General features: G+C 31.8%; 1 protein-coding gene across 5 annotated transcripts in view; it reads right to left on the bottom strand.

Annotated features, from left to right (window-relative positions):
* LOC129799465 (tyrosine-protein phosphatase 99A) overlaps positions 1-20,985 on the bottom strand; it is an 80,505-nt gene that overhangs the window by 38,631 nt on the left and 20,889 nt on the right. For all 5 annotated transcript variants that reach the window (XM_055843357.1, XM_055843360.1, XM_055843359.1 and 2 more), the window contains exons 2-7: positions 17,620-17,786; positions 15,681-15,807; positions 14,335-14,458; positions 13,952-14,133; positions 12,189-12,376; positions 11,885-11,999 (exon numbers count right to left, since the gene is read on the bottom strand). In XM_055843357.1, coding sequence (XP_055699332.1) covers positions 11,885-11,999; positions 12,189-12,376; positions 13,952-14,133; positions 14,335-14,458; positions 15,681-15,807; positions 17,620-17,786 — 903 coding nt within the window. The remainder of the gene's footprint in view (positions 1-11,884; positions 12,000-12,188; positions 12,377-13,951; positions 14,134-14,334; positions 14,459-15,680; positions 15,808-17,619; positions 17,787-20,985) is intronic.

Below are 20,985 nucleotides of genomic sequence, written 5' to 3' on the forward strand. Positions count from 1 at the left end.
GGAAATCACAATATTAGCAACTATCAACACAGTAAATATGCGTGTAATGAAAATCACACCGATAGCTCTCATTTTCCAATACACTTCTCTCACTCAGACCACTGATCTATTTAATTTTCACAGATTAAATCACTGTGCTATTTAGAAAGATTTGCGCCCTATAGCGAAAGATGTAATGGGATTGGTGATGGTGCGATGAAAATTCCTATAGTTGGAAAATCATTGGTAATCTTTTCAATGAATCTAAAATAATGATTTGCATGACAATCAACCTCATAGAATTTTGATAATGACTAAATTAATATTAGATTTTTTGCAAAATATATTTTTCACGTGGGCATAATTAGTAAAAACGTTTTTTTGATTGGGTTTACTGGTTTTTCCTTAAATGCTAGAACTAATCAAAAACTAGATTATTATTTTCAAAGATTCTTTAGGATGCATGCTCATTTTCTTTTAGAAAAAAATTATTGATGTTAACATATAATAGTAGTGACATGAAAATGTTACTACTGAATTATTTGTTTTGAAATTGTAGAATTATCAACGTCAGCCAAGAAAAAATTAGAATGTTAAATGTAGTTCTCAAAATACTAGTTAATAGAATTTTTTTCTTATCTTCCTATAAAAAAAATAATATTTCATATCTCAATGAAAAAAATGGCCTCTGCGCACTAGAAAAAATACTTATGTCAATAATATCGATGCCTAGCTCTAGGAATCTTTCCTGCTTGTTTAAAATTAGCTATTGTTATACCAGTATATAAAAAGGGATCCAAAACAGATCCGAATAATTACAGGCCGATCTCCTTGGTCTCTGTTTTTTCTAAAATATTTGAAAAAATTTTAAAAACCAGATTAGAAGGATTTTTAAATAAAATTAATTTTTTTAATAGGGATCAGTTCGGTTTCACTTCTGGATGCAGTACAGAAGATGCTATTTTGACTTTCATTAATGATGTTGATCTTGCTCTAAATGAGGGTGCATGTGTCGGTGCTATATGCCTTGACCTTACCAAGGCGTTTGATACAGTGTCCCATGATAAATTACTAGATAAGCTTTCGGAGGCAGGGGTCAGAGGTGTAGCTCTATCCATTTTTCAGTCTTTTTTGTCTGACAGACAACAGGCTGTTCGTCTGGGAGATTGTTTGAGCGACTTCGGTCCGCTGAAACATGGTGTCCCACAGGGGACAGTTCTGGGACCTCTGTTATTCATTATATATCTCAATGATCTTCTTAATGTTAAATTGGCTGGTAGAATATTGGCTTATGCTGACGATTTGATGCTGATTTATCGAGGTAGATCTTGGTTTGAAGTGGACAATATGATGAGGAGTGATCTTAAGATTGTTAGGCGCTGGCTGAATGATAATCATTTGGTTTTAAGTAGCAAATCTACTGCTATACGTTTTCATCACACTTCGCTTTCCTCTAATAGTTCAATCGCATGTCACATTCCAGATTGCAACTTCAATTGTGATGAGGCTTGCATCGAGATCCCTTTCGTGGAGGAGATAACATATTTGGGGATGGTCGTTGATAGTCGTCTTACATGGAAACCACAACTCCGTAAATTAACGAACTCTCTCGCTCCCGCTATTGCTAAGGCCTTCCAGGTTGGCAAATATTGTCCTGAAAACGTTGCACGATCTTTTTACTTTGCATGTGTGGAGTCACGACTTCAGTACGGGATAACAGCCTGGGGGGCTGCTTTTCATTCTAACTGGAGATCAGTTGAAATGGCCCAAAGGACCGCTCTTAGGGCTCTCTTCCGTAAGCGTAAATTTGACTCGCTCTTTAAAACTTTTATAAAGTATCGTATCCTTCCGATAACCCTTTCATTTAAATTTAAAACTCTTCGTACATTCTTCATTAGAGGCGGTTATCTTTCTTCTAGGCGAATTAGATCTTTAAGGCTTGGTCCATCCATTCCTGTTCCACAACCAAAAACGGAATGGTTTAAACGAACTTTTGTTTATTTAGCTCCAACTCTTTTTAATTCATTACCTGATTCAATGAAATCGCCAACCCTAACTCGAGGAGAGTTTCTTAAAAGTCTGTCTGCTCTCCTCTGGAGAGAATATACTTCAACTCGCCTACCTGTCACTGATCTGGATTTACTATTCCGTGCCTTGTGATCGGGTGGTTGAATGGGTCCGGTGTGATCTTACTGTGTAATTTCAATAGCCCATTTACATTTTTTTTTGTGACTTTTTTGTTTTTGAGGCTCGGATCTTGTAAGCGTAGTCCCAGGTTGGGATCTCTTCGGAGCCTTAAGCTCTTTCTCTGCCCAACAACTATGTAATGGGGCTTCGCTTTTACGATTTTGGCCCTGTATATCATTTTTTGATTCATTTCTTTAATTTTTATAATTTTGTATTCGAATATTTTCTAGTAGGTTGCAGTAGGAATGGCATCGGTCTCGTTTTTTCCGGTGGTTATTTGGTGCGGGGTTTTCTTTCATTTCAGTGACTTTCTATGCTTTCGAATTCTAAGTTTTTCCATTCAATTTTTCCATCTTTTGCTCTGGCGTTGCGCCTGACTTTTTTGGCTTTCTTTCTTTTTTCTTCGCTTCTTTTTTGTAGTCTTTTTTATTTAATTCCTCGCGCCCTCCTTTTTCTTGATTTTTTTTTTTTTCTTGAGTTTTTCCCTTTTCCCTTTTCTCCTTCTTCCTTGCACAGTCTCTTTCTTACCGCTCCTTTTTTCTTCATTTTCTACACGTTCTACTAATATTATTTTACTATTAAAATATTCTTGGATTTATAAGAACAAAAATTGGTGATTGGAATTTCTTTTTTGTTCTTCCGAACTCAGCAACGACAATACGAGCCACTTATGTGGCCCCGCCGTTGCTTTTGGCCCATCTGTCTCGCTTGCCCTGTCCCTGCCTTCCCATAAGTGAGATTGTACGTGTTTCTTGTTACATAAAGTATTACTGAATTATTGAATATTTTATTGAATTGTATTGATTAATATGTAACATGCTTTGTACAATACTTTTCGGCATATACGGTCTGTGAACCAAGGTTTCTGCCGTTTACTTGGGGAGACCGGTTGTGAAGTCGGTCGGCAGCCGCATTTGAGATATGATGTTGGAAATAAATATTATTATTATTATTATTATTATTAATTTGTAGTTTTTCTACACAAGCGTAAACAATTTGCTTCAATATGGACATAAATTTATAGAGGCCATAAAGTAAAATATTTTTTTTTTAAATTTATCTTGGGACATAACATACAATGTCCTCAGGAATGCATCTGAGAATGAGCAAAAAAGAAAACTCTAATTAGATTTCACTCACTAATGGCCTATAATAATAATAGATTAGCCAATTAAATAGCCAATAATAGATTATAGATTATAGAAAAAAATGTCCATATTTTAGAATTCTTCTTACACAAGCGTAGGGGGAAGTGGGGCTACTTTGAGCTGTGGGGCTACATTGTGATATGATTTTTCCCATATTTCTAAAGAAAACTGGGTTTTAACTTTATGTAATTTCGATAGACAAAACAATTGTGGATCTAAATAAAACAATGGTAAGGACCAGCTTCATTTAGAAATGGGCGAAAATATCTTATGTAGCCCCACAACTCAAAGTAGCCCCACCTCGGCCTAGTGAATTTGCTTCAATGTGGACATAAATATCTCTAGTGTATACACAGAAAAAAATATTTTGTAAAATTGTTCGTAAATGTTTGTGAAATCTTATGGCAGACTTACGAAATGCTCGTGAATCGAATAACCCAAAAACAAGTTCGTAAAATTTTGCACTTATTTAAAAAAAAATTGTTCGTAAAATGATCATTTGACGAACATTTTTTGTACTTTTACAAACATTTGTTCGTAAATATTCGTAAACAAAGAAGAAAAATGTTCGTAAAATTTTGTCATTTGTTCGTATATTTTTGCCAAACAAAAATTTACGAACAAATGACAAAATTTTACGAACAGTTTTTTGTGTGTTTACGAACATTTACGAACAAATGTTTGTTAAAGTACAAAAAATGTTCGTCAAATGATCATTTTACGAACAATATTTTTGAAAAAAGTACAAAATTTTACGAACTTGTTTGTGGGTTATACGCTTCACGAGCATTTCGTAAGTCCTTCATAGGATTTCACAAACATTTACGAACAATTTTACAAAATACTTTTTTTCTGTGTAGAGGCCATGACAGTGAAAAGTCGACGTGTTTACAGAACAAGAGTTATTCTGTGTAGCTCAATTTTAATAAATTTAATTCAATTCCTAAGACGCCCCAGAAGTACATTCAGCAATCCTTATGGATACCGTTTCTACGATAAAAAATCAGTCAAATTTCTGAATTAAAATAGGGTATGAAAATGTAAAATAAGAACAAAACCTACAATTTTTAGAATTGTTATATACAAAATTTGAGCATATTTTATTTAAATAAAAGTTATGCAAAGAGCTATTTCAGACACTGTATAGACCCGCAGTGAAAAATCAAATTTGGTTTAGAACTTTTAAAGCAGAGAAGCAAGTCTTGGCAAAAAAAGGAAATAAAGCTTTTCGATTTTATCTGCGATCATCTTAGATGACATTACACCAATTTTTGTAGCATTTTGCCAAAACTTCACAAAATCAAAATATCGCTTAAATAGAAAATTTTTCAAAGCACAAATTCGTATCTTCTTCAAGATTAAAAAGGGTGAGACTTCTAATTATATTGCTACATAGAACCCTCAGGTTGTTTTTCTTTTTCCTCTAGTAATTCATTTCCAATTCACCTTTTCTGCCTTAGCTAAGTGACTTTTCTCCCCCAAAATAAAATAGCTCTTAAGGTCTGTTTTAGAATTTCATACTATCATAAATGTTGAGAGAAAATGGTTTACTTAAATTTTTTTAGAGAATTTCCTTCAAAATTAATCAATTGTAATATTAAAAAAAAAATAAGAGCCCGTATTAAAGTGAATCAAAATGATTTAAATAACCCCTTAACCTGTTTCAAGGACGTAACCAGGATTTTATCAAGAGGACGACCAAATTTGAAATTATGTTACTTCGTATTTGAGGCAAATAAATTTTGGAACGATTATTGCCTAAAGAAACGTTTTTTTAACTCAAGACAAATAGAGAATCTCACTCAGATAAATAAAAAAAAACTAATGTTATCAAACGTATTTTGATTTCTTTACTAACTTAGCCATAGGTATAAAAGCACCGTTATGATTGATCTGACTAGCTATTTTTTTTAAGGGAATTGAGTTCTTAGCTTGAAAATAATATCTTATAAGAATGTTCTTGGATCAGAAAGGCTTTAAAAAATTTTATAATCTTATAATCTAAATTAAATTAAATTTATAATCTGAGATTATAAATTTTATAATCTCATTTTGATTATTAAAAGCGGTTTGTATTTCGAATATCTTTTAAACTTTTTTAAACATTTAAGTATTGGAACCCCATAAACAAAATAATTTTTCGTAACTATCTAGTTATTTTTTTCTTATATTTGTACGTAATTGCAAAGTAGAAGGTTGAAGGAATCTAGAATATTTTTTGCAAGTCTCCAGCTATTTGCTATATTATAAATTTTTAAGCTAAAAAATTACGAATTAATAAATTCTCATAATGAAAATTAATTTTAATTATTTTTTATACTTCCAATTTCTTTTAAGCAAAACCGTTTTGAAAAAAAAAAACAAGAATCTACAATACTCAAACATAATATTTCTCATTAGAGTGCAAATTACCATTCATTGGTATTGTCAGAAAATTGATTTAAATTTTAGGGGGTATTTTTGTGTCTATTACTCATAGAATATTTCTGAATTTTCTAAGGTTAGATGAAGACCTTTTACTGATTTTCTTTATCAGTTTCATTTTTATTACTGATTTTAGATCAGCGAAAACTGTCTCGTCGTTAAAGAGTTAAAAAGTAAATAATTTTTTTTCTGGTTCGACGAAAAGGATTACTAAAACTAACCTGAACTTGGGAGTATTTGTGAAGACAAAAACTTTTAAAATTCTAATAAGCAAGTTTTTTATTGCGAATCTTATCCACATGCTAATCTTGTTGAATCTTGCAGATATCGTAAGCTGAATAGTTTGCTCAGAAGTATCAAGTTTTTTTTGTTTAAAGAAAATGGCAGGAAATTGATGAGAAATTGAAAATTCGCTTTGGTCTTTAAATTTTTTTTTCTGTAAAATTCTTTTCAAGAATTTACCAAAAAAATTAATACTGCACCAATTTTGATTATTTTTGAACAAGATGTGGAAAGCTTGAGAGACTCCTTTAAACCCTTCTTAAGACAATATTGCAGTTTTATTTCCAAAAAAAGATGATCAAAAGCATCCCCAAAGTTCTCCCAAACTATTTTGAACGTTTAAAAATATTTTCAAGTTTATAATTAGATTTTATGTGTAACGTTACTTAAAAAAATGACCATAAATCCATTTTTAATCTAAATTGAATGATTTTTAACTTTTTGAAAAACCTCATAAAATTCAACGCCGGCTTCAGACTGGAGGTTTAGCCCAGTTCCCGAAGGTCTCAAAAATCTAAATAACAAGCAATTTTATTGATTTTTCAAAATCTAATGGTATATTTGCCATTAATATAAAATCCTAAACAATTTTTTAAAATATCGTGCCTGATAAGGAATTAAAGGACTTAAGCCAGATGGCTAAGCCTTAGGTCTGATGCCCGTATAAGCCAGCCATATTCCAAGCTTAGCATGACAATTTTTGTCATGACATAGTCATACTGTTATAGAATCCCCCTACCTACAGGACAGGTCCCTCTACACGAGTTAGTTACGTTTCGATTTACAACCGTGTGGTAAATTTTCAATGTGTATTAATTAATTAAAATCATCTTCTCATTATACTACCAATCTCTTGCAATTTTAGGTAACAAATATTTATTACTGGCGTTTTTAAATCAAACTTGTAGAATTTCTTTTTTCGGACAAGCCAGAATTTGTGTTTTGGTAACATTATTGATTATATTTTCACAGAAACTTTAAAGCTAGTAACTCTCATCTTCATTGCCTTTGTATTATAATTCAATTTTATTTGCAAATGGACCAGTGTTGGGTCTCCACATCCCCAGATGCCTCTCTATTTTGCTTGCATTTCATTTAATTCAATGGGTGCTTGCTGAATAATTGGATACATCCCGAAATGAACGAATTGTTTCAATTCGTGAGGGTTTTTTCAATCAAATCTCTTTTTTTTTATTGTTTGGTCCCACAAATGATAACACATCCATCTCTCTTCCCCAACGCACTGCGCCAACCGCACGAGTGGCAATCCAATATAGTGAGCTCGGAGAAAATACAAATTGACATTCGTATTAATTATAATTGCAAAAGGGAAAAAGATCTTTTTTGATAATTAATGTTTTCCATCATTGATGGTTTTGCTATGGACTTTGGGGAATTGCATCAATCTGCCGAATACCCCAAATATAAAGTAGTATCCTCCCAATTAGTGCAATGTGTGTAACAACTAATGGAATTAATTCATTTTCCAAAATTCATGTATTGTTTTTTTTATACTGCGATGAATGGGATGAAAAGCGATGCATTTGCCATGTGTGTGAGTGTGACAAAGAATCCAATGGCAGCAATATTTATTCCAAAAGTGCGAGAGAGCATGTGAGCGAGAGAGATGTCAACGCAAACGCAATGGCGACATGAAGAAAAAAGCCAAAAGTTCGGCATTTTTTCCGGGGATTAACACTCCCTGAAACTGTGAAAATCAATTAATGTGCCCAAATAAAGGATCTTTTGTCAATCCTTAAAATACAAATGAGGTAGTCACAATTAAAATTCTTCAGCGATTGTCAGCAAATCACCAAAAACTAAATCAATAAGAGAGCAAAAACACAAAGCAAAATCCGCACCCAGCAAATGCTACGGATTTTCACTGCAAACCAGAGCAAATGAGGCCTTCTGTGCGAGTGGAATCACCTATTAACTATATGTGTATCATGTTCGCGAGTCAATGAGGCGGTTTATTTGCGTGTATTCACTAAAAATCACCCAAAACAAGGCGGAAAAAAGGATTTTCATTGATTGATTAACACACTAGCTCAAGCCTCCCGAGAATCGACTGTAGTGCTCGCGAAATCCCGACAGAAATACAGCGAAAAGAGAGAGAAGCATATGGTGCACTTGTGCTATATATATAGTCATCTCATTCGTGTTCGCTTCGCCCAAGCACGAGCAAAATGGTTTTTTGAATGAAGCTTTTCATTGTGGGCGAAAAGCTTAATAAATTAATAATTTCTTCGCTTCAAATCTAATTGAAAATGTTAAATAGTGTTGAAAAATTTAAAAATCAAAATCACGTTTTATTTTATAATTGCAGCTTATCGTCAAGGGGGAAAAGAAGATAAAACTAGTGATAAGCCTAGATCAGCTTACTGTAGGCAAGATTCTTTTTGTCACCAAAATCGGATTTTGCTTGCAAATACGATTTGGAACTGAAGTTTAGAGATTTAAACAGCAATTTGGAATCAAAATTGTGAATTTGATTCCAAATTTGATTTGAATTTGGAATCAATTTCTGAATTTGATTCCAAATGAATGAAATGATGAAAAAAATAATATATGACGAAGTATAGATACAAATGTAAAAATCAGAGAAAAAATGGCACATATCCTAAAAGCCATAAGATATGAATAGAATTATTCTGAAGTAATCATCAAAATTAGTTAAGCGGGTGTTGAGATATTTGAAGTAATGTGTTATGAAAAATATGGTTTCTCGTCTGTTAGCGTACGTAACAACGCCACTTTTTAGAAACATCATAGCGTGGACTACAACATCCCAATTTTTTTTATATTGTTATTAAATATTGTTTTTGAGAAAAATAACTTTGAATATTTACGCTATCGTAGTGCCAGCAGTGGTAAAGCTTTGAACTATCATATGAAAGTGCTCATCGAGATGAACCTTCAGACAAAACTTTAGGTCAAAAAGTTTATTAAAATCCGGCAGGATAATTTTTTAACTTTGACCCTTTATAGCTCAAGTCATGGCTGTCCGAGCGACTTAATAAGTATTTTTGTTTGACAGATGTCGACTGCAACACTAAAATTTCATCACGATTTTGATATATCTAGCGATATCTCGAGCTTTCAAAAAGGCCCTCATTGATCAAATTTAAACAATTAGAACCGGAGCTAGAGTCATTTCATTTTATGAAAAAATAAAATCCTGGCTCGGACCAGGAGGGTCAGGAAGGAGACTTTAATTTTTGTATTGATCGAAAGCTCTAACATATTAAATATATCACATTTGAGACTGATCATTACCATAGGGGCTGAACTATGGAGAAAACAAAAAAGAGGGGGGTTTTCAAAATGGCGAAAAGAAGGGTGCTAGATGAATGCAATTTCCACCCGATATCTATATAATCTTAACCGAAAACCGCAAGACGATAGCTGTCTTAGTTCGGGAGCTATAGGGCTCCAAAAACGGCCGGAGGGACGGGAATGTTTTTTAGCCATCCATATATTTGTGATCAGGAAAAGTGGTCAAATACATTTTGGCAAGGTTTGGGGCCAACCGGGGTACATGAGTTGGAACCATGTTTGTTGTATTTTTTTTTTTGAAAAAAAAAAATGAAATTGAAATTGAATATTTAGCGAAACTTGAAATTTTTCACATAAGCTTCTTTGAAAGAATGCATAACTTTCCGAACAACTCTTATAAATTTCTTTTTCACATTATCGGAATCTTATAAAATAGACTGGATAGTCGCAAAAATGTTAATTTATGAAAATTCTATTAAATAAAACAACGGACACGTCTTTTTATTAATTCACTTAATATTTCAAAACTCTTACTGGAATTTCATGTCAAATCTATTAAAGTTTACATAAAAAACGTAAATTAATTACACATTTTACAACAAAATTGAGCTACAGGAAATATGATATTTTAAAAATAATTGTGGTATTATTTCGACATTAATCATGATGCATCATTTTTTTTTTACTAATCATAATAAGAGTATAATTTTATAAAAATCGGAGTACGATTGAGAAGTTTACTTTATAAAATGTTATAAATATTTGTACAAGCAGTACAATTATTTATTATCTTATTTAATTAATAATTATAAAGAAGATTTAAACATTGATAAATTCTGAAGTAGATTTTTTGAAGTTTTATTAAGTATTATATTATAGTGAAGCATAAAAATATTAATCAGATTAAATTCTTACTAACTGAATTATCTGAGAATTATTTATTTATTTTTTAGGTGACGAAAAATAATTACGTCAATGTTATGAAATTATCGTCAACATCCATTTTTTTATTTCATTTTTAAACTGGAGAAAACAATAATAAAAGAATGTTTCGAAACGGCTTAGTAAATTATATAAACTGCATATTATCATCATGTGTTTAAAAACCAAATTTTGGTTGTGGAAATAACGGGAAGTGGAATTTGCTGCCGATTTACCAAATTAATTTATTAATTTATTTAAATTTTAATTAAGAACCTATATTTTCCAATTTATTGGTTATCAAAACTTAACAGAAAAATACATATTATAATCCTATGAATTTTCGCTAGTAACAAATTTCCGTCCACCATTCCCCAGGAAGTTGTATTTTATTATAATTTTATAAAGCTGATAATTTTGTATAATGAAATAATGATTTTCTCTTTAATATTGTATACATTTTTATATGTGTTGTATTCAAGTGAAAATTCCATCTGTGTACGCTGTTGCCGTTGTTTTTAACACCTCTTTGAAGTCTACAAATGAATTAAGCCTAAAGAAATGAAAACTAGCGAACGCATTTCCCAAAGTCTTTAAGATTAAATTCTAAAGTTAATCAACGTTATTGGACTAGACTAGGCACTGCTTAATGTTTAATTAATTCTGCAATTGTCTGATTATAATCAAAAATTTTGCCACTGATATTACCCATTGTTTTGTATAATTTAAATATCCATTAACTGCTCTCTCATTAACTCTGTATTCTAAACAGAGAAGCAGTCAAAATTTGTGTCTGAAATTGATGACAGAAAATCGTCAATGGTGATAACTGATTTTGTAATCCAAAATTTCATTAGTATTACTTACATCTAAGTTTTTTTCATATGAATTAACAGAACGTTTAGAGTTTAGATACCTGAACATTATATTCATTTCATGAATTAGATACCTACACCCAAATCTATTCGAAACGAAAAAATATTCAATCATGGATTTCACAAATTTGTGGATTCCACCATGTCAATTAAAACGAAAATTAAATTGAAAATATTTACAAATAAAATAATGATTTTATATGGTGATTTCACTCATGTCGAAAAACTGAGATTGACGATTCTGATAATGAGATTATATGACTTATATTCTCCCAGGACAAATAGTATATAAAACACTTCCAATGCGCAGGCACTAATTCCACAATCACAACTACAAAATGTTTAATAAATAGCAATTTTGCTAAAATAAGGATGAAATTGTTGATAATAAAAATTTCAAGTCAAACTACTTGTTTAGAATTTAGTCAATTTTATATATAAATTAAGTTTAATGAAAGCTTTTTGCGGAAAAAATCTTCTCAACAAGAAATATAATTTCATTATAAATCTTTGAAAAACCCCGTATAGGAGTCTTAAAAAATCACTTTTTCGCAATTTATTGGCATCTGGGGTTATTTAAAATTCAATTTATTTTTTTTTACGCCTAGCCGTAATTATTATACTTAGGTATAGATGTTATTTTATTAATTTGTTGGAGAAAAAGTTGTGAAAGTGTAACGGAGAAAGCGAAAAGTTCAAATTTGGCAAAGTACACAAACTTGTTAAATATCAGGCACGTGAAAAATGGGGTATAATAAGATTTGCAAAAATGTAAACTCGTTTACTCACCTCCTTCATCCGTCATTACGAGTACTGTTGTCGCTGGTCCAGGACCTTCAGGATTAAAAACTTGTATGGAGACTAGATATTGTGTGTACGTTTCCAAGTCATGAATTTCATGACTCTGATGGACGATGACAGTTTATAAAATAGAAAAGAGACAAAAAAAATACAGATTAAACATTTAGTATATACATACCTAGATATATGCAATGAGATTTTAGTTAACTGAATTTTCAGATTCATATTTTGTTCAGTATGGTTCTGTTTGTTCTATGGAAAAATGACAAAGCATAAATAAATTGATTTATACCTCTACACTGCTGTCCCGGATGTATATTTCCTTGACATCGTCTGTATTTTTATCGCGAGGGCGATATGTAATTCTATATCCTAAAAATTCACCCAAAATTGTGTCGGCTGGCGGAGGTTTCCAGGAAATGTATATTGAAGTGGCTGATGTATTGTGGGCTATTGTAGCAACAGGTTTTCCAGTCGGAACTGTAACATGGGCAGATCATTACCATAAATAGTAAATTTATCATTAATTTTTGAAATTCTAGTAAAAGATATTCTATGAATTTTGTATTCAACATGGAAAAATACTTCCATTTGTATATGGAGCAAACATTTAAAATGGAAAATTTTGTGCTAAATCACTGATGTTTTATCTTGTGTGTCTATCTACACATAAAAGAAAGGTATATATGAAAAGTAAAAAGCATTTGCAGCGATAATATATGTAAATTTAAGGTTCTTAATTTCATTGCAACACGACATAGACTTATGTACATGTTATTTTTTAGTTCACCATTTCACATCCCATCCATATTTGCAAAATTTCTAGCACTCTTCTAGAAGTTATAATGTTTTTATGATTTAAATGCAAATCTAAAAATGTAATCCAGGGTGCTGTTTATAGTATTTATCATTTTGATAGTTCCATTTTAACAAAAAATAATTCTGTATTCTTACGTAATTAATTGCTAAAATAATAAGTCTTTCAAAAAATATCTAATCGATTTTATTTCCTTCTTTTTGTTTTGTTCCTTTACAAAGTTGCAGCAAAGAAACTTAAATTGTAAGTGAATACGCAACGTCAGAAAAAGTATTACGAATTTGTTTTAGGTGAACTCTATATATATTTGAATATACCTAAAAACTAAATTAAAAATCCTTCTTATTGGGATACTTATAGTGTAAGTGGCGGAAAGTCGAGAATATGTAAGAAAATTCAATCTAGAAAATGGTTCTTGAAAGTTAGTCCTTTACCTCCCTACTTCGGTATTCTCTTGGCTTCCTTTTTTTCTTCCTGTAAGCAAGAGATTCAAAAGTTTTCTCTATATACACTTTTTTCAATATATTATTTTGAGATGTTTTCCGTTGTTCTAGAAGACTACAGGGGTTGTGAATAGTAAAAATATGGAAAAATAAGGATTCTAGTTACTGCCAGTGATCCCAGGATCATAGTCACTGCAGGGGTAGTGAACACGTGGGGAGGCTTTTTTTTAAATCTTTGTAGTGAGAAGCTCTATCAACCCCATGTATTATGTATATACATACATGTATTATGTTGAGAGCCAGAGGTTACATCAAGATTAGTCCCTGAATGGGTTTTTGTTGTAGGTGACGGGTGTCACGATACGAAATTGCATAAAACTTTCTTCTCATGCTGTATTTGTTATCTGAAAATCTTTTTTTTTTACGTTTTTGCTCATGTGAGCAACTTCAAAGTCCTCACAGAGTTTTTATTCCAACATCGACCATCCGAACCTTTCACCTGGTGTTTAATGTGAATGTGCGGAAATAACACTTAATTTGAGAATGGTAAAATTAGCATTTAGATATAGATTTTCTAACTGCACCACATAATTTTTCTCAATATGTGCATCGATTCATATTTTCCATTCAGCCATTTGTACAGCAATAAAGTCTTAGGCTGGTAAATGGTACGGCAACACGATCCTATAATAAGCTTTCCAATGTGGTAGATTCTCGAGAACTTTTACAAGGATGATATGGCAGATTATATATAGGTAAGTATTTATAATATTAATTAACTTTATATTGACCTACCTTCCCTAAGGGTAACGATGTAATATGACTCTTTGGACGGTGGGCTTTCACCCAACTGATTAACGGCAATTGTTCTGAAACTGTAGACAGTAAAGGGCAGCAATCCTGTCACCTCATACGTGGTGGCATTATTACGTGTATAAATCTGTGGATTTTGATCCCATGGCCCATCCTCACCGGACCTGTCGAATTTTCAAATAGGATGTTTTGGTAAATGGGCCAAATGATGTGATAATGCGTTTTATGGTCACGTAAATACAAAAAAATCAAACATGCGAATTGAATTTTTCAGTTATATGTGTATTTATGTATATTCTCATTTTATTCATTGACACGTTTTATGAATACATATATTTTTCAAATCAATTCGATTATAGTATTACCTTGTTTCAATGATGAAGTGCGATACTGGAGCATTTCTGGGATCTTGAGCATACGGCCACGACAAATTTACAGCTCTTGAAGTAAAACTCGTTATTAACGGTCTTCCTGGTCTCTTTGGCACATCTATTTACCGGGGCAAATGATTGTGAAGGTGGCATAAATAGAAGGAAAACACAAGGAGTAAAATACATAAGACACGATACTATCTCACATAAAATACACCATGAAAAAGTGTGTGAACACAAGGATGAGGTGAACCAAAAAAAAAGACTGGATGGAGAAGTGAAGATGAAAAGTTATAAGAAACGACGAGCTTATTATGGAGGCTTATCAGAAAATTGCTCTGTTAATTTTTTATGTGAGTATCAGGAAAGTACTTCTGTAAATATGCAAAACTTTGTTTACTGACCAAAAGTTATCAAGAACTGCGGATGGAAAGTTACCCTCAACCACCGCTATAAGTACTGTACGTGAATGTATGAGCGGCCAGCATATCGCTATAATATACGTATGCATATATTTTATATAATATACCATATAAAAGAAGGAATATAAAAGTTCCCTTCGTCATTTTATATACATAAAAGATTAAGCAGAAAGTTGAATGAATAGAATTTTGATAAAACGACAAAATTGATTTTGATACTCTTTAATGAAATTATATGATTAAGTGGATGAAATCCTCCTTGACTTTACAAAATATTACGATTAGCATTAATTAATTTTCTAGTGTGTTTATTAAGAATGTTTATTAAAAAAAAGCATTTTATTTTGTAGTCAAATTTTGGATGCTCCCACAACTTTTCAATGAAATTTTGGAATGTTTATTCAACGTAATTGAAAAAGAAAACAAAAAGGATGTATAGTGTTAAAAAAAAATATTGCACTTCAAACTTTAGAACATTGATGTCTATAAGCACCCTGTCCAAAATTATGAACACTTCCTCTATAATTTATTCTATTGCATAAAACACAATCTAAAATTAAACATTCAGTAAATATTCAAATTAAAAAGGAAGATTAAAGGAAAGGTTAAGGAATACGTGGACGGATTTATTACATACCTATACTATTATTCTACAAAAATGCTTATTAAAATAATCTACAAAAGTCGGGAATTTTTATACTATACATGTATTCTTTTCAGAAGGAATTGAATACCATATTATTTGAACATCTGAAAATCACAAAATATATCTAAAAATTAAAAGAAAAAAAAACAAACAAAAAGAAATAAATGCAAGACATTCTGAGACGATTTAGATCAATATAGAATGGTACCATCTGCATGATATAATATATAAAAAAAATTAATTTAAATGAAATAACTTAATTCAAAACTTACCCTGAACTATTAAATCGACTATGGATTCTGGGGTATGTCTTTCGTTGACGAGGCAAGTGTATTCGGCTGTGTCAGCTGCAACGGACGGGTGGAAATGCAAACTGAAGTTCCCAGGCAACAGAGATATCTGGATAATATATATACAGAGAGATTTAGATATTATATCTAAACAGCAATTATATATGCAATCCGTAATGGAAATAGTTCTGGTAAAGCAAACAGTGGCGACAGATAGGAGTACTTCCATGACAGGAGGTAGAGTTGGGAAAAAAATCATCACTATACTTATATTTAAATCCAATTTTAAATTATTGTGTTGAATATTTTCTCATATTACAAAGTTTTAATTAATTACCAAAGCAATGTAGAAAGTTATTTGAATTACAGATTTGGTCTACAAGCAATATTTCTACATGTTTTTGCCACTCAATTTTCTCATATAATACTCTATCCTGCCCGTTCTATGCTTGTCACTATATATACTGCAGTTTAATTGAGCATCGTGGTTACTTAATTATACTACACATTCAGAGAAAACTGCACCTCTGCACTACATCTATATTGTTTTAATTTTTGGGTTTGAAGATGCTCTCCCATAATTAAAGTACAGCATCTAATGAAGAATTCCATAGCCACCAGAACAATAACACAAGTATAATAATAAATTCAAGGGAGAATGGAATTAAAAAAAAAGCTGCACTACTTTTCCACAATTATTATTGAAAAATAATACGTATTTAGAGTTAAAAATGTTTTTAAGAGTTCTTAAGACCTACCGATTTAAAATGGTTCATGAATTATTATACGAAAAATAACAATATTGCATATAGATAGATACAGTGTTTTATAGAAAAACTGTGCTTAGTCACAAGTGAAACTTTTCAAACATTTTCCTTACATAAGGATCATGGTATTTTTTTCTTTATACAAACGTCAGTTCAAATGATTTTTTTTAAATGGAAAACGATGAAAACTATTGTTCCTCAATTTCTCCTATTCTGAACGTTTCTTTCGAAGTAAGAAATGATTCGTGTAGGTGAAGGATATTTAAGGAATAATGAGGAACATATAGAAAATCGTAGAGAGATTGTTTATTAGGAAAATATTTTTATAGAGTCCGGCTCTAAATAAATTATTTTTTGACGCCAACATAGAATGTTTATCGTTGAACTTTATACCGTTATATAGACTGAACATAAGTTTTTTACTTGTACATTCAGTTTTCTTGCTGCTTAAATTATAACTAATTCATCGGTATATGAGTTAATAATAATAATATAATAATGCTGGCACAACATTCCATGAAGGAATAAGGCCTTCCTGCAAGAGGATTTCTAGACATGCATTATTATTTTTTCTTGTACGGGATGAGGTTGTCAGTCCCATGCCCGCGGAATCAAGTGCAGTGAAGCTCACTGGATGCAATCCGAACACCTTTAATGCCAGAAAAATCCCTGGTGGCCTAAAGGAGATTCGAACCCGGGACACTTGCATCATAGAGCGAGTGCTCTACCACTTGACCCATTGAGTTACTCGCATGTATTTTAATCTTAAGCGTCAATATTTTTCTGCCTTTTCTTTTACTTTTAAGGGAATTTTAAGTGTACTTTTTAGAGAAACTCTGTAAGAATTGCACATCATATTATATTGAAAATATTGTGCTACTTTAGCATTGTAGAAAACATTTGTTCTAGCGAAATCAAATATCTTAGAAATTGGTATTTAGATGAAATGTGGAGCCTGGATTAGTCTCTTTTCAGATTTTTTTTTAATTAACTTTTTTATAAACCAATGACTTGTCAATTTCAGTTCAAGGTTTGTTTAACACTAAAACCATCTAATACCATTTTAAATTTTAAGCCACTGTAATCCACAGAAAAAGCAATTTCTCTATGAGCAAAATAATTTTTATTTAACAATAATGATCTGTTATACATACCCTTTGATCATGAACTAAAGGAATTCCATTTGCATACTGTGCAATTATTTTATTTGTTTTCCACGTCAATGTGTCGACGAGAGACAGTTCATTTACTCCAGGACACGGGATGGTTTGACTTTTTCCAGCTTGAACAATATATTTCTGCACAGGGATGTTCTCAACGTCTTTACATGGGGGATAAAAAGAAAACAAAAAACAAATATAAATATATAATAATAATAATTAATATATATATATATATGCCTATGGCATATGTCTTTTAAAATATTTAAAAATACTAAGATGAAAGATGGTGTAGTGCTTTCTACGGCCACAGCTGCCTTAGCGTTGATGACCAACCTCCAGAGTGAAAACGGTGGAAAACCCCTTCGTAGGTTGTATTATGCCAGTCATGTTTTATACATGAATAAATAAGTAAACTATGATGTATGTACAAACTCTAACATAATACTTTTTACTCATTTTAATGAACAGAGAAAAGAGCAAACAGAAGATACTGCTCTGTACCATTTGTACTCCCTATTGTGAGAAGTTTGAAAATGGCTATCTCTGACTGAGCCGCAATCCATTAGTAGGTAAAGCCAAAAAATCGTCTAATCGTAGTTATAATAAAAGACAAATAAATTCAAATTTACAATTTTGGAACAGAGGACCACGTGAAATCCTTACAACTGTAAAGAAAATTTAAGAAAAAGAGATGACAAAGCATCCAAGCTTTGCGGAGTGCTCGAACTCACGAGAAAGAGCTATCCGTGTATTATGTTTTCACATGCTTTTTGGGTACATTCAGCTTTACTACTGATTAAATTGATTAGCAAATTTGGAAAACCATTCAGAAATAAAAAAATTGCTTAAGAAAAGTAAGTTTTATAATATTTTAACATGAGTAATAAGCATACGAACTTACGAACAGATTAAAAAGTAAATCAGAAAAGGTAAATCATTTATGGGTTATACTAACTCATGATTATGACAAGTCCAATGCAGTAGGGTTGTAAATTTCAAGATATTTAAAACAAATCCAAATTTAAGCAAATCGGTTGAAAAATAGGCCCTCCAAAGATGGTTAAACTTTGATTTTCGAAAATTCGACATTGAAATGGTTTAAGAACATAGATATCCAAGGGCGAAATATTCGCACTGCATATAATTCTTTACCTCCGAAATTCAAATCACAATCGAATTTTCATGCATTCCGAGTTCCAAGCACCCCGAGTTGCACGCATTTCGAGGTCGCTTGTAAAGAATCTCAGCTACCATAAGCACATCTGGGCTTTACACTGGTCATTTTATATTTTAAATAATCTGAGTGGGGAAAACAAACAAAAGAAAAAAAAGTTCAATGAAATCGGGCAATAAACATTAGAAATAGTGTCCGGTCCATTTGGATATAGTAAGGGTCTGGGTACAGTGGGTTGATGTAGGGACGGATGGGGTCTATCATTAGAAAGATCTCAATCTCATATACAATAAATACTAAAATTTCATCAAAATCGCTTCATAAACACCGAAAATATGGTCCGCGTCAAGACAATTTTTGTTATTGTTCAAGTCAGGGAACATCGAGGGAAGAGTGCGAACCACCGTTGGAAAGGTCTCGAGCTCAGCTACAACATATTAAAATTTAAAAAAAACATTGTCTAGTTTTCGAAATATTAGAGATCGATTAATCAAAAATCGATTTTTCAATTAAAAGGACCTTCGATTAAATCAGATGAAATTAGGGAGTAAAACGGGTTGTAGTACTCCACGAGAGCTTTCCAGAACACCAAAATTTTTCAAATTCCGATAATTAGAAGCGGATATATGACCATTTGAAAATTGAATTTTTAATCCCCTCTAGCTCAGGTCAGGGGGGTCGCGGGAGCTTAAGTTTGGTACTGATCGAAAGCTCTTAGGCCCAGCTATAACATATTAAAATTTGAGCCCGATCGATACCATAGCATAGATGCTGAGTTATTGAGAAAACAAAATTTGGTGGTATTCTAAAATGGCGGAAGGGAGTCTGACATCATCAACTTTTAGCCACCTATCGACATTTAACCTTTGCCGAAAACCGCTTGTCGATATCTTTTTTAGTTCTCTCTCCAGAAGCGTTTGTACTCCGGATGGGACGGACGTCCACGAAAATCGATTATTAGCACACATGATTTTCGTGATCTATGAGTGTCAAAACGTGTACATCCAAAATTTGGGCCCGATCTGACGAGGTCGGATGTCACCTAGGATCACAAAAGCTGAGATTGTAAAGAATCTCAGCTAAAAGTGGACAGGACACGCGAAGACAAAAAAATCGAGAAATTGGTATATAGGGAAAACAGGGACACCGCACACTTTCACAATAAAACCGTGAATTTTAGGAAAATTTTTCTTATCTCATGTTATAGCCTTGGGTATTGCCTACACAAAAGGGCAAATAAGAATGTTATTAGATAATTTAATTTTCTTGGAAAAAGAAAATTGTGGTAGTATATATTTTTCTCTTGTCGCTTCCCGGAGTAGACCCAAACTCTGCCTTTATGAATAATGTAGAATTTTAATTTCTGATATATAACTATTATTTTAAAACGTGTATAATAAAGAACTGATGCCGTGACATTTTGATTATTTTTTTATGCTTTATGTTAATACAAAGATTAAAATTGATCACACATACGAAACCTTGTAATTTCAGAAAAAAATATTTTTTATTTCTATGATTAATTAACTTGGAGTATGTGGACTATTCATGCAGTAGACAAGTATCCCTATAACTTGAATTCATGTAAGGGACAGTGCCCATGCTTTGCATGGTCCCAAACTTCATAATGACTAAATTTTTCCTATTTTTTTCAATAAATGTGACTTTATTCAGAAACATAAGAAAAATTTAATCATTATAAAGCTTGAAACCGTGCAAAGCATGGTCAATGGGCACTTTCCACTAGGTCTCGCCCTAGTCTTTAGTCGAATTTAATGTTATCCCTTATGTGTATTTCGCGTTAATCCACTTATTATGCATCAAATGGGAATGCCTTACAATGCTAAGATTTCAAGTCTAAAAAAACAAAAAAAGTAGTATATTAAAGAAATAAGGATGAAAAAATATATAACAAAATTTGTTTTTTGTTTTTAAATTTTTCCGAAAAAATACATTTTTTGCTTAAGAAAGAGTTCTATTATTATTAAATGTATAAATTTTAGGACAACAAGAGTGAGTTATGTGTACCTCGATAAGAAATATCTTACAATATTTATTGGATTGAAGAAATTTTGACTATTTTTTCTACACCAAGAGCAAACAATTTGCTTCAATATGCCAAATAGGGGGAGGTGGGGCTACTTTGAGTGGTGGAGCTAGATTATTATACGATTTTTTCGCCT

Source organism: Phlebotomus papatasi, chromosome 1, assembly GCF_024763615.1.
Source record: "Phlebotomus papatasi isolate M1 chromosome 1, Ppap_2.1, whole genome shotgun sequence".
Taxonomy (NCBI): Eukaryota; Metazoa; Arthropoda; class Insecta; order Diptera; family Psychodidae; genus Phlebotomus; species Phlebotomus papatasi.